Raw genomic sequence first — 15118 nt, forward strand, 5'->3', positions numbered from 1 at the left:
CACTTACTTATCCAAACTTCTTTAAAAAGTTGCAGCTAAACCCACAAATACCACTTCCGCTGGTAGCTGGTTCCACACTCACTCTGAGTGAAGAAGCTTCCCTTCAGGCTCCCCTCAAATATTTTATCTTTGATCTATGAGCTAGTCTTATCCAACCTCAGTGGCAAAAGCATAATTGCATTGACCCTATTTACCCTAATTGCATTAGTTATACCATTATCAACTCTCTCTGTACTCTCCTACACTTCAGGGGAGGAAGTCCCAACCTATTCAACCTTTCCTTATCCCACTTATCCCCATTGTAAACAAAATAAAAACTTCATTTATTGCTCTGAGTGTCCATGTACTCTGACTGCTGTATGACCCACATGAGATCCGAACACTGCCTGCTCCCTCTGCCAGGACACCTGGCATGGAGTCGTAACCATTCAGCTAGGACAGAACCCTTGACAGCCCACTGCCAGGACCAGTGAGTGGCCATTTTGACCAGGCCCTGAGGCAGACCAACAAGGAGGTCTCCTTGACTCCACCTCCACACCCAGTGCCTGAAGATCAGGAGCGTGGAGCTGAAGTTAAGCCAGAACTTGAAGAGCTGCTCACTCAGATGTTCAGGCAGTGGTTGCAAACTGCTCTTCATTCCAATTACACTAGAACACAGGCTCCTTCAGGCCACAGAAACAGCAGGGGTCTTGGGTATCAGATAGACTCCCAGGTAGAGCCAATGTGGGTCCACATTCAAGTTTATTGTCATTCAACTGTACATATGTATACCGCCAAATGAATCAATGTTCCTCCAGACCAAGGTGCACTACACAGTACATATAACTCACACAAACAACACATCAAGTATATCATCAAACGAAACAACGTTCCTCTGTACCAAGGTGCACAACACAGTACATATAACTCACACACACAACACATCAAGTATACCATCAAATGAAACAACGTTCCTCTGTACCAAGGTGCACAACACAGTACATATAACTCACACACACAACACATCAAGTATACTATCAAATGAAACAATGTTCCTCTGTACCAAGGTGCACAACATAGAGTAATATTGCCACAAATCAATGAACAAATAATAAAATGCATTTAAGTTGCAAGTTAAAACCTAACAGCATAACTCTACTAGCACCTCATATGTGGTGAGACCTGGGTGGAGGGAGGGAGTTCAGTAGTCTTACAGCCTGGAGAAGGAAGTTGTTTCTGATCCTAAAGGTGGTTGTCCTAATGCTTCTGCCTATTGGTAGGAGTTTAAAGAGGTTGTTGGGGGGATGGGAGAGATTATTGACAACATTGTAGTGCTCCATGCAAACTGACTCTCCTCCTTCAGCAAGAAAATCACCTACTGCTTATCAACCAGGAGTCCAGAACATTTCTCCCAGTTAATGTCCTGGGAAAACATAATATGGAGGCTTAGTTCTTTGTCCAGTCCAAATAGTTTGATGAATTTCTTGTTGAAATCTGCTGTCCCCTGCAGAGTACATTCCCTATACTACCAGCCTCTGGATTAGAATGCAAAGAGCAATCTCCTCTCTCGCTTCCCATAATAAGTATACCAGTACAACTTTGGGCTCTGGAAAGAAACCAGAGCACCAGGAGGTCACAGGGAGAACTTGTGAACTCTTTACAGATGGCACTGAAATTGAACTCCAAGCTCTGGTATCCTGAGCTGTAATAGTTTCATGCTAATCGCTACCCTACTGTGGAGACCTACAATACTACCCTTATCTGTCTTAATTTTTTTCAAAAGTTCCAGCATATCTTCTTTCTTAACCTTGATATGTTCCAGCACAGTAACCTGTGCAAATTGGCCTCACGTTCATCAAGGTCCCTCTCATTTACTAAAGCAAAAATAATTCATTTAGATCCCACCAAATTCTAGACTCATGTTTCTTCTTTTATCTCTGATTGGTCTTACTCTGACTAGTCATATTTCACCTATGTGTCGAATGGGGTTTTCATCAATCCCAGTCGCAAAAGCCTTCTCATGAGGAAAGGGAGAGGGCCAAGGGTAGACTGAGGAGATGAGAAGATGATTGGGAGGTCCAGAGGGGAGGGGTGGAGTTGGGGGGCAGAGGCAGGAGGATGATAGGTGGAGACAGAGAATAAATGAAAGTTGGAGTCAGGTGAGGGGAGATGGAGAAGAAGGTGAAGGTAACTGAAGGACGGTGATAAGTGGAGATGTAAAGAACTTCCATTGCTGGAGTCTGATAAGCAAGGAAGATGGTAATGGGAACCATTAGGAGAGAAACAAAGGGCAGAGGAACTAGATGGGGGAGGAGGGGGAATCACTGGGTGAAGTGTGAGGGTGGTAGGTGGATGGAACCAGGAGGGGTAGGGAAAGGGGCAAAAACATGACTGAATGTTGAGGCTTTATGGCTGTATTTCTCTGTCTAACTTAGATGAGAAAACTTTCCCAAAAGAAAAGCAAAGTCCTGTCCCCATTTGTGGTTACCTCAGAAACAGTTCAGTAAAGTGTCTATGGGCAGAAGGGAGAGGGGATCCCAGGGGTATTTTAGGGCTCAAAGAGAGTGCAAATGACAGCAAGGAGGTGAGGGCTAGTACCAGAGGAGAGAGAGGGAGAGGGAAGAGTGATTGTGGGTATTGTACTCAGCATTTTCACCTGGCCTGTGGAGAAGCCTCTCTGCTGTGCTGCCCTTATAAGAAAAGCCTTCAGATTTTTAAGGAATGTTTTCTCATCCAGGTGAGAGAAAGAAATTCCACCACAAAGTGCTAATATTCCATCAACTCTCAGATTACAGTCTTCCCACTTCCCCTTCTTGTGCTCCCATTTTTGCCACTTCCCAAAGCCTCACTTCAATCCCTCCCATCCCTCCTGACCTGGTTGGCAAGTTTGCAGATGACACAAAGGTTGGTGGTGTTGTAGATAGTGTAGAGGATTGTCGAAGATTTCAGAGAGACATTGATAGGATGCAGAAGTGGGCTGAGAAGTGGCAGATGGAGTTCAACCCGGAGAAGTGTGAGGTGGTACACTTTGGAAGGACAAACTCCAAGGCAGAGTACAAAGTAAATGGCAGGATACTTGGTAGTGTGGAGGAGCAGAGGGATCTGGGGGTACATGTCCACAGATCCCTGAAAGTTGCCTCACAGGTAGATAGGGTAGTTAAGAAAGCTTATTAAGAAAGCTTTCATAAGTCGAGGGATAGAGTTTAAGAGACGCAATGTAATGATGCAGCTCTATAAAACTCTAGTTAGGCCACACTTGGAGTACTGTGTCCAGTTCTGGTCGCCTCACTATAGGAAGGATATGGAAGCATTGGAAAGGGTACAGAGGAGACTTACCAGGATGCTGCCTGGTTTAGAGAGTATGGATTATGATCAGAGATTAAGGGAGCTAGGGCTTTACTCTTTGGAGAGGAGGAGGATAAGAGGAGACATGATACAGGTGTACAAGATATTAAGAGGAATAGACAGAGTGGACAGCCAGCGCCTCTTCCCCAGGGCACCACTGCTCAGTACAAGAGGACATGGCTTTAAGGTAAGGGGAGGGAAGTTCAAGGGGGATATTAGAGGAAGGTTTTTCACTCAGAGAGTGTTTGGTGCGTGGAATGCACTGCCTGAGTCAGTGGTAGAGGCAGATACACTAGTGAAATTTAAGAGACTACTAGACAGGTATATGGAGGAATTTAAGGTGGGGGGTTATATGGGAGGCAGGGTTTGAGGGTCGGCACAACATTGTGGACCGAAGGGCCTGTAATGTGCTGTACTATTCTATGTTCTATCACCCATTTTCCTACCTCTCCAAGTATGATCCACCTAGAATCCCACACTTCACCCACCAATTCTCCCTCCTCCCCCTCTAGTTTCATCTGCCTTTCGCCTCTCCCCTAACGGTTCTCAGTACCATTTTCCTTACTTATTGGATTTCCGAGCTGGTAGCCCTTTGTGACCCCACTTATTACCCTTCAGTGTAGCTGTTTGGTCTATGAGATTATCAAAGGACGTGTTGCAATGTATTTCTTGCTGCAGCATGGAAACAGGCCCTTCCTGCAGTGTCAATGGTTTGAATTGGTTAATTATTGACCCATGTATTATTATCCCGGTTAGATAGATTAGTCACCTAGACCAAATGGACTAACCCCAGGGTTTCAAGAGAGGTGGCTGAAGAGATTGTGGAGGCATTAGTAATGACCTTTCATGAATCGATTCTGGAATGGATCCAGAGGACTGGAAAATTGCAAATGTCACTCCACTGTTCAAGAAGGGAGGGAGGTAAAATAAAGGAAATTATAGGCTAGTTAGCCTGACGTCAGTGGTTGGGAAGATGTTGAAGTGAATTGTTAAGGATGTGGTTTCCGGGTACTTGGAGGCTCATGGTAAAATAGGCCAAAGTCAGCATGGTTTCCTTATGAGATAATAAAGCCAAACAAATCAGTTGGAATTCTTTGAAGAAATAACAAGTAGGATAGACAAAGGAGAATCAGTGGATGGTGTATTCTTGAATTTTCAAAATGCGTTCAACAAGGTGCTGCACATGAGGCTGCTTAACAAGACAAGAGACCATGAATTAAAGGTTTTCCTAGATAGAGCATTGCCTAGATAGAGCACTGGCTGATTTGAAGGAAGCAAAGAGTGGGAATAAAGGGACTGATTGTAACTAGTGGTGACCCACAGGAATTGGTATTGGACCCACTTCTTTTTATGTTGTATATTAATGATTTGGATGATGGAGTTGGTGGCTTTGTGTCCAAGGTGTGTGGATGATATGAAGATAGGTAGAAGGGCAGGTTAAGGAAGCAAGGAGGCTGCAGGAGGATTTGGACAGATTCGGAGAATGGGCAAAGACGTGGCAAATGGAATACAGTGTAGGGAAGTGTATGATCATGCACTGTAATAGAAGGAATAAAAGCGTGGACTGTTTTCCAAACAGGGAGAAAATTCAAAAATACAAGGTACAAAGGGATTTGGGAGTCTTTGTGCAGGATTCCCTAAAGGTTAATTTGCAAGTTGAGTCAGAGATGAGGAAGACAAATGCAATGTTAGCATTCATTGTGAGAGAACTAGAATATAAAAGCAAAGATGTAATGATGAGGCTTTATAAAGCACTGGTGAGCCCTCACTGAGAGTATTGTGAGCAGTTTTGGGCCTCTAATTTAAGAAAAGACATGCTGACTTTCAGAGGAGGGTTCACAAGAATGATACCAGGAATGAAAGTCTTATCGTATGAGGAGTGATTGATGGCTCTGGGCCTGTACTGACTGGAATTTAGAAGAATGAGGGGGGGCCCAGATAGAGTGGATGTGGAGAAGATGTTTGGTGGTGGAGCCCAGGACCAGAGGTTACAGCCTCAGAATACAGAGACACCCATTTAGAACAGAAATGAGTATCTTCTTGAGCCAGTGAGTGGTGAATCTGTGGAATTCGTAGGTACGGGCGGCCATGGAGGCCAGGTCGATGGACATAGTTAAGATGGAGATTGATAAGTTCTTAATTAGTCAGGGCATGAAAGACTATGGGGAGGAGACAGGGGTTGAGAGGGAAATGGATGAAATGGCAGAGCTGACCCCATGGGCCAAATGGCCTGATACTGCTGCCATCCCTTATGACCTTATGTACCAAGAAAATGCCATCCATACAAATCATTTCATGGCATCAGTGCACTGAGGTAGTACAAGGGAAAACAATAACAGAATGCAGAATAAACTGTTTCAGTTACAGAGAGTGTGGTCCAGGCTGACAAAAAAAAGTGAGGTAGGTTCAATAGTCTTGTAATAGTGGGACAGAAGCTGTTCTTGAGCCTGTTGGTACATGATTTCGGCCTTTTGGATATTCTGCCCAATAGGAGGGGGAAAGGGATGATAAGGTCTTTGATTATGCTGGCTGTTTTACTGAGACAGCAAGATGTGTAGACTAGTTGGGCCCAGTTGCTCATGTTTGGCCCATATCCTTCTAAAAATTTTCTGTCTATGTATCTATCCAAATGCCTTTTAGTCTTCAGGGATGATCTCAGGGACTGATGTTGGCACTAATCCTAACCATATAGCTTTTCTAGGTCAACAATCACAACGAGATTGAGAAGGACCAGGGTCTAGGTTTGATGGCCTCGCATGCTTACGCTATCGTGGATGCAGAGAAGGTGAGTGTCCAATCCATGATCTGTTAGCACTGGGGGAGGAACAGTGGTGATTAAAGCTCCAAAGTGCATATTGAAGACATTGTGAATTCTAAAAGTAGCTTGTTAATGAGAGAAGTCAGAGGAGAATGGCAGACTAGTTCAAGCCGAAAGGAATGGTAGGGATCTTTGGTAATGGATGCTCCTGTGTGCCCGTGATGTATACTGCTGAGTCCACTACTCTCTGCATTCCTCTGCTTTTTAATTGCTCTACCAGACCCTGAGCAATGGGAAGGGAGTGGGTAATATCATCTGCTGACCCTGATGCCTAAATATTGGGATTTGTGAATGGTAAATGGATAACAAAAAATTTTGCTTCCTGAACACTTTTCAGTGTATCTTATGAGTTTTGGGCTGCAAATCATGAAAATCACCGTGAAATTTCCCTATCACGCATCAATTTTTTGAAATCACCTATATTTCTTATTTCCAGTCAATTCAAATTTTGCCAATAATGTATGTTGAAAAGTTTTCTATCTTGTTCAGACGTACCTGAGCATGCTTAGGCAGGGTGGATGCTGCATGGTAGCACAGGTTTTAGGAAGCTTGTAAAATCATCACATACACACCATTCTGTGCTTTGCATTCACATGTAGAGTATATTGGTTTGTGATCACGTTGATGTGCATGCCCATGTGCATAGCATGTGAGTGTGTACTCATTATGATAAAGTAATTGTACTTTCAGGAATATTTATAATAACAATAATTTTCACCAATGTTGTAACAGCCTCGATACTTTCTGTTATACTTGTGATGAGTATACACTTAAATCTCAAAGATGGAGCATGACTCCTCTTATTAAGAAAGCCTCTGAGCTCTACTTTGGATGTAAAACTGGTGACCAAGACAAAGCCTGGGCTCCGCACATTTGTTGTGCAACATGCATGTTGATCATTAAAGGACATCGAGGAATCAGATTAAGGAAATGTATAAAAATAATTGGGTTGTTTTCACGAGTGATTTCAACATCCCTAATACAAACTGGGACCTTCTGAGTGTAAGGGATTTAAATGGGGCAGAATTTGTTAAGTGTATCCAGGAAGGTTTCTTAAATCAACATGTGAATGGTCCAATGGAAGGAGGGGCCATACTGGACAATGAGAAATGAGCCTACCCAGGTAATTGACCTTTCAATGGATGAACAGTTAGGGAACAGTGACCACAACTCCTCGACTATCTTTATTTTTATGGATAAAGATAGGAATGCTCCTTGTGGGAAAGTTCTAATTTGGAGTAGGACAAATTATGAGGGCATTAGGCAAGAACTAAGAAGCATTAATTAGGAACAGTTTTTCTCTGGTAAGTCCACATCAGACCTGTAGAGGATGTTTAAAGATCAATTACACAGAGTGCAGGAATGTTCCTGTTAGAATAAAGGACGGGGATGGAAAGATAAGCGAACCTTGGATGTCCAGAGACGTGATGAATTTAGTCAAGAAGAAAAAGGAAAAGTATGTAAAGCTTCAGAAATTAGGATCAAATGGAGCACATGAGGAGTGTAAAGAAGTCAGAAAAGGACTAAAGAAGGGAATTAGGAAGCCAGGAGGGGCCATGAAAAGTCCTTGGCTGGTAGTTAAGGTGAATCCCAAGGCATCAAGAGTAAAGGGGAGGGAGAGGGGTGGGACCACTCAAGGATAAAGGGGTAGTATTTGCCTGAATGCAGAGAGTGTAAACAAGGCACTTAATGAGTACTTTGCTTCAGCATTTACCAAGGAAAATGATGTGGAGGACCAGGAGATCAGTGCTGATTGTATAAATATGTTAGGGCATTTAGAGGTCAATGAGGAGGAAGTGTTGGGCCTCCTAATGAGTATTAAGGTGGATAAGTCTGCAGGGCCTGATGGTATTTGTCCCAGGTTATTGAAGGAGGCAACAGACAAGACTGCTGGGCCTTGACCAACATCTTTGTGCCCTCTCTAGCCATAGGTGACGTCCCAGAAGACCGGCAAGTGGCTGATGTTGTACCTCTATTTAAGAAGGGAACAAGGGAAAATCCTGGGAACTATAGACCAGTGAGTCTCACATTATTTTAGGGAAATTGTTCGAGAACATTTGGAAACCGTGGCCTACTTAGGGAGAGCCAGCATGGCTTTGTGAGGGGCAGGTCATGTCTTACCAACTTGATTGAGTTTTTTGACAAGGTGACAAGAGATTGATGAGTGTAGGGTAATGGATGTTGTCTACATGGATTTTAGTAAAAGGTGTTTGACAAAGTTCCTGATGGCGGGGGGGGCTAATCTCCCCATTAAGATGCTTAGGGTCCATGGTGAATTGGAGAATTGGATAGTGGTTGAAGAGACTTATGTTACGTATTCAGGCAACAATAAATATATATGAGTTAGGCAAGGGTTTTTATAACAAATAACACGTTTATTAAACACTGAAAACAAACCCCCTCAAAAGTAAACAAACTCAAACGTAACCGGAAAACAGCTGCTGTGCGGCAGATTCACAGTTCTTAATAGCGCTGCAGTTCAAACAGTTCTTAAAGCGGTATTGAAAAAAAAGTTCTTTAAAGCGGTATGCCGAAAGAGAACAGTTCTTTAAAGCGGTATGCCGAAAGTTCAAAAGCTCACAGTCCTTTTAAAAGGAGAGACTTTTTAAAGCGATTTAAATTCTCTTCCACGTCGATGTCCTTCGATTCCCCGGCGTCGAACTTTCCCACAAAGAATTTTATAAAATATAACGGCTTAAAGGCACTGACCTTCCTTCCACACTATTCTCAAATCCTTTCTGGTCAAACCCAGGGATTAACAGCAAGAATAGTCAACGAAATCCCTCCGAATGAGGATCAAATAAGGTCGAACTTTCCACCGTCTAAAATCGATTCTCCTCGATTTTTATCTTCCAAATTCTTCTCTTCACTCTCCACAGTAAAGAAACTGTTGGCGATGACCTTTTAAACTTTAGGCATTATATAAAACTTCATTTTTAACTAAACTGCATCATCACATTAAATCACGCAGGGACATGAAATCAGATTGGCAAATCCCGCCACGAACTGCCCCACCTGACAGGGTGGGTCTTCCTTTTATACCCTAAAAAAACCTGTCACATGACCTCTACTGGCGGGAAAATGACGTCACTCCACCATCACAAGACCATTACCTCAAGTCCAGTATAACTTCAACCCCAGTCACGTGACAAGGGTACCACTGTCACGTGTCACGGGTACGTAACACTTATTTGAGCTCGAGGTCTGTAATTAATGGAGTTCCACAAGGATTTGTGTTGGGACCTCTGCTGTTTGTGATGTGCATAAATGTCCTGGATGAAAATGTAGATGGGGAGGTTAGTAAATTTGTGGATTGGTGGAGTTATGGATAGTGTAGAAGACTGGCAAAGAATACAGCATGACATAGAGCATTTGCAGATATGGTTTCAAAGGTACATTTAAAGTCAGAGAAATGTATACAATATACATCTTGAAGTGTTTTTTCTTCGCAAACATCCACAAGAAAAAGAGGAGTGCCCCATGACAGGTAAATGTTAGAATCCCAAAGCCCTCCCCCAGCTCCCCCCTCCCACACATAAGCAGCAGCAAGAAATGCTAAGAATTGGCAGATGGAGTTTAACCCAGATAAATGTGAGGTGTTGCATTTTGGTAGGGAAAATGCAAGGAGAGAGTACACTAGTAACGGCAAGACCCTAACGGTGTTGCTGAGCAGAGAGATCCCTCTCCCTGAGAGATTCAAGTTCATAGTCCCTCCATGAAAATGGTTACACAGATCAATAAGGAAGTTAAGAAGGCTTATGGAACACTTGCTTTTATTAGTCAAGGCACTGAGTTCAAAAGTCAGAAGTTATGTTGCAACTTTATAAAATTCTGAGTAGATCTCATCTGGAGTATTGCGAACAGTTCTGGTTGCCTCACTATAGGAAGGATGTTGAGGGTTTGGAGAGGGTGTGAAAGAGGTTTACCAGGATGCTGCCCAGTTCAGAGGGCATGTGCTATCACAAGAGGCGACATAAATATGTTTTTTTTTTCTGAAGCGTTAGAGGCTGAGGGGAGATATGATAGAAGTTTACATGATTATGAGAGGCATAGATTGAGTGAACAGAAAGTATGTTTCTCAGGGTTGAGATGTCTAATACCAGTGGACATGCTTTGAAGGTGAGAGGGGGTAGGTTCAAGGGGGATGTGACAGGTAAGTTTTTTTTGCTCAGAGATTGGTGGATGCCTGGTATTTAGAGACAAATACATTAGAGACTTTTAAGAGATGTTTGGATAGGCACATGGATGGAGAGAGATGGACATTATGTAGAGAGGAGGGATTCATGTTTGGGTGTTTTTGAGTTACTTTTTAGCTGGTTCGGCACAACATTGTGGGCTGAATGGCCTGTTATTCTGCTGTACTCAAAGTTTGGCTCAGAAGTACTCAAAAGTCAATGTCCTTTACTGTTGCGATGCTATGAAGAGCAGAAGGATCACGTGCCAGACTGCTACTTCTGTCTGACTGGTGTGTCTGGTTTTGCTGGTAAAAACAAATCCATTGAATACCCCAATCTCCCTTCAGCCACGAGACCTGTGCCACATGATGATGGTCTTTCAGTACCGAAGCCACCAGAGACATGGAGTCTAGAGGAGGCAGACGAAGATGCCATGATGCACAAGCCAGGAATGCTAAGAGCAACACTGATACTGATACAGATTTTGAACCCTTTATGTCATGTGAGCCTCATCTGATAACTCAATTTGAGTTAAATGACCTGGTAAGAGACGCGGGTATATCAAAGACAAAAGCAGAATTAATGGGGTCAAGTCTGCAAGAATGGAACCTGCTGACACTGTGCAAAAATTTCCATGAAGGATTTTGATATTTGAGACATTTCCCAGAATAACTGATGCCAAGATTAAGGAAGGTCCACAAATCAAACAGATTGTCAATAACAGGCAAATCAAAGAACTTCTAGTGGAACCAGAGAAAATCACATGGAAGGCATTCAAAGATGTTGTTGAAAAATTTCTTGGCAGTAACAGAGCACCAAACTACATGCAGCTGGTTGGCAACATGCTTCAAGCATACAAAACCATGAAGTGCAACATGCCACTAAAGATTTATTTTCTGCATTCCCATTAATACTTCTTTGCTGCAAATCTTGGCACTGTCAATGAAGAGTATGGTGAAGGGTTTTACCAGGACATTGCGGTCATGGAGAAACAGTACCAGGGAACTGGAATCCATCAGTGCTGGCTGATTATCGTTGGACGCTTAAGCAAGAAACCTCAGATACTGAGTACAAATGAAAATCATAAACAAAACACTTTTAGCTGAGCTGAACTATTGTAAAGTGTCAGCACCATTGTGCAATTAAATGCATTGTATTCAATAAAAGTTAATTTCTTGTTTATCCTAATTTCTACATAATACAAGTAGTCTGAAATTATATTTGTGATCAAGCAGTCTATCATAACCAAAACCAAATTCTGAGGAGGCAAAACTTTCTAAAAATTTTGCTGTCCAGTGGAGTTTTACTGCACCATGTTTGTCCTCACCTGTCCCTGCACACAACAGGGACACAGAGAGGCCAAATGGCTACAGGACCAACAGCAAAGCAGTGTACTGTCTGCCCGCTGTGCATCAAAGTGCCTGGTGATTTCATTCCAGGTCATGGAGATCTTGGACACTATTGGTGGTGTGACCCTCTGCCCATCCCATGCAGATTTTCACCAGTTCCTCTCCCCATCCACAGGTAAGGATGCCCAACTCTTCCATAAAACTCTTCCGGCTGCGAAATCCGTGGGGTCGGGTGGAATACAATGGACCCTGGAGTGACAGGTAACAGGAAGAATCCTTAGCTTTTCTTTTGGAAATGGTGTGTTCATCCAGATTGGGAAAGGAAGTACAGTCACATAAAAACTGGATCCCTTCAGCAATACACACATGCAAAATGCTGGAGGAACTCAACGTCCTGATGAAGGATCTTGGCTTGAAACATCAACTGTTTATTCCCCTCCATAGATGGTGCTTGACCTGATGAGTTCCTTCAGCATTTTGTGTGTGTCGTTCAAGATTTTCAGCAACTGCAGAAACACTTGTGTGACTCAGGTCCCTTCAAACAAGGTCCAGGACAATATATATAGACACAGTATAAAGCTCCCTCCACACTGTCCTTTCAGATATTCTGAGAACAGGGGCAATGTGTGTGAGGGTTCTTCCCTGGTACAATTGGGACCCGGGCTAGAGGGTGCAGTTTGGTGCCCTGATTACAAGCTATGAAGTTGCCACGTGGCTCTCTCAGGTACCTGCCACTCCCGGGGGACAGAAAAGACCATATGTAGTGTGGAAAGGGGAAGAGGAGGAGGATATCTGGGTTGCCTCACTGGAAGGCCTGGCCAAATGGGCTGAGGAAGTGGGAAATCAAGAGCTCCTGCCTTCTCCCCGTAATCAAGAACCTATCAACCTCCACTTTAAATATACCCAATGACTTGGCCTCTACAGCCATCTGTGGCAATGAATTCCACAGATTCATCATCCTAAGGCAAAAGAAATTCTTCCTCATTTCTGTTCTAAAGCAATGTCCTTGTATTCTGAGGCTGTGACCCCTGGTCCTAGATCCACCACTATAGGAATCATCCTGTCCATGTTCACTCTATCTAGGACTTCCCATATTTGATAGGTTTCAATGAGATTTCCCCTCTCAATCTTCTAAACTCCAGTGAATACAAGCACAGAGCCATTAAGCACTCGTCGTGCATTAACCCTTCCATTCCCAGATTTTTTCTTGTCAACCTCCTCTAGACCCCCTCCAATGCCAGTGCATCCTTTCTTAGATAAGGGCTCAAAACTGCTCACCATGTTTCAAGGGTGATCTGAGCGATGCCCTAGAGGTGTACAAAATTAGAGGCGTGAAGACACCGTAAGTAGTAGGAAACCTTTACCCTTAGCAGAGAGGTCTAACAATGAAGGACATAGACAAAAGGAAGAATCTTTTTATACAGAGGGGCACTGAAACCTGGTGAGCTCTGCCTAAAAGGGTTTGGAGCCAGAGACTCTCACAACATTGAAGAGATATCTAAATGAGAATTTGAATTATCAAGGTGCTGGAGGTGGGATAGATAGTCAGTGGCCAGCAAGGATATGATGGGCTGAAGGGCCTGTTTCTGCATTGTGTGACTCTGGCTCTGGATTCCAACTCCCAGACCTACCCTTCTCCATTGCCTTCATTCTGCAGGTCATCCAAGTGGAAGGAAGTCAGTGTGGAGGAGAAGACCAGGCTAAAGCTGAAGATTAGTGAGGATGGCGAGTTCTGGTAGGACCTTTACTCCGATGGAAGTGGAGGAGAAGGGCTTGCTTGGGGAACTGTGAGGGGCTTGAAAAGGATCATTTGTAGGGTGATGGGTCTGTGGGGATGGGTGGGTGGACCTTTGCTAGACAACTGTTTCCATTAGATGGTCTCAGTTCTCATCTGCTCCCCACTGCTCTTTAAGGTAAGGTGCAGAGGAAAGAGACATTGAGAACCATTGCTGTATCCTCATCATCACTCCTGAAATTATCCCTCGTTCCAGAGCAGCCAGGATGAATGTTTAGCTGTCTAAGACAAGTGTGTGTGTCACTGTGTGTTTGTGTGTGTGTGTGTGTGTGTCTGTCTCTGTGTGTGTGTATGTGTGTGTGCATGTGCCTGTGTGTGTCTCTGTACATGTATGTGCATGTGTGTGTGTGTGTTGCTGTGTGTGTATTTGTCTGTGTATCTGTGTGTGGGTGTGTATATGTGTGTGCGTCTCTGTGTGTCGCTCTGTGTGTGTCTGTGTGTGTATGAGTGTGTATGTGTGTATCGCTGTGTGAGTGTGTGTGTACATGTGCCTGTGTATGTGTGTGTGTGTCGCTGTGTGTATGTGGTGTGTGCGCGTGTGTGTCTCTCTGCATGCTTGTGTGTGTCTGTGTGTGTGTGTCTGTGTGTGTGTGTATGTGTGTGTGTCGCCGTGTGTGTGTGTCTGTGTGTATGTGTGTCTCTGTGCATGTGTGTGTGTGTGTCTGTGTGTGTTTGTGTCTGTGTGTGTGTATACACATGCATATGTTCTCCCTCACTCACTTCCCCACTAAAGACTGGATATACCCAGGGTGTCTGTCATTACAGCTTTCATCAGCACGGCATAGCTCCAGCTCTTGGCCAACGGGCTAACAAAGCCACAAGTGGGCAGAATGGTATGCTCCTGCATCTTAGGGATTGACATGTAAAAGAGGTAGGAAGAGCTCTACACGGTATCAAGCCCCTAGTTGGTACTAGGAGTAATCCCTCATTGCTCTGTGTCCTGTGCAGTGCCTTGGGATCTGCATTGTAAGAGTGCAATGTAAAATCAAAGGGCTCACTGTTCAGCATCGTTTTTCCATTTGCACTTTCTTCACACCGATTAGCTGAGTTTCAGCAGCCTAAGAATCTTGTGTCTGTCCTAACCTCCATACTATCTCTGATAACTCCTTTAATCCCTCTACCATTGCCTTCCTCTGCAGTTCAATGCAGACTAGATTCCTAACTTCTTGTTTCTGAGGAATCAATCACTAACCTGTCATTTTAGGAAGGGAACCCTGGGTAGGTCTTCATAGTGAACAGTAAGCCCCTGGAGAGTGCTTGTCAAGCAGAGTTGTTGGATCTGGTGATACTGATCCAGAGGTTCCTCGGAAGTCAAGAATGAGGCATAAACTTGTTAGTTATGGCTGCTTTATTAAGTATGACAAGAAATTTGGAGAAGTTTGGATAGGTAAGGAGAGGTATGGAGGGTTATCATCCAGGTGCTAATGGATGGGACAGGGCTGAATAATGGTCTGGCACAGACTGGATGGGCCAAAGGCCCTGTTTCTGTGCTGTAGTGTTCTACACTCCATGACTAACAAAATGAACAAAGAGGAAGAAGCCATAGTCCTCTCACATTCTAGTGACATCAATTAACCGATAAAATAGGCAGTTCAAGTGGCATGCTACCTGCTGTAGAAATACTGAGAAAATATATAATCAGCATACTCTAATCACT

The 15118-nt window shown here is 43.7% G+C and overlaps 1 protein-coding gene across 1 annotated transcript in view; it reads left to right on the forward strand.

Moving 5' to 3' along the window:
• The window catches only part of LOC140716342 (calpain-8-like), a 190420-nt gene that overhangs the window by 127733 nt on the left and 47569 nt on the right, over nt 1-15118 (forward strand). The window contains exons 6-8 of the mRNA XM_073028983.1: nt 6026-6109; nt 11842-11927; nt 13324-13401. Of these exons, the coding sequence (XP_072885084.1) occupies nt 6026-6109; nt 11842-11927; nt 13324-13401 (248 nt within the window). The remainder of the gene's footprint in view (nt 1-6025; nt 6110-11841; nt 11928-13323; nt 13402-15118) is intronic.

The sequence above is a fragment of the Hemitrygon akajei genome, chromosome 25, assembly GCF_048418815.1.
Source record: "Hemitrygon akajei chromosome 25, sHemAka1.3, whole genome shotgun sequence".
Classification (NCBI taxonomy): domain Eukaryota; kingdom Metazoa; phylum Chordata; class Chondrichthyes; order Myliobatiformes; family Dasyatidae; genus Hemitrygon; species Hemitrygon akajei.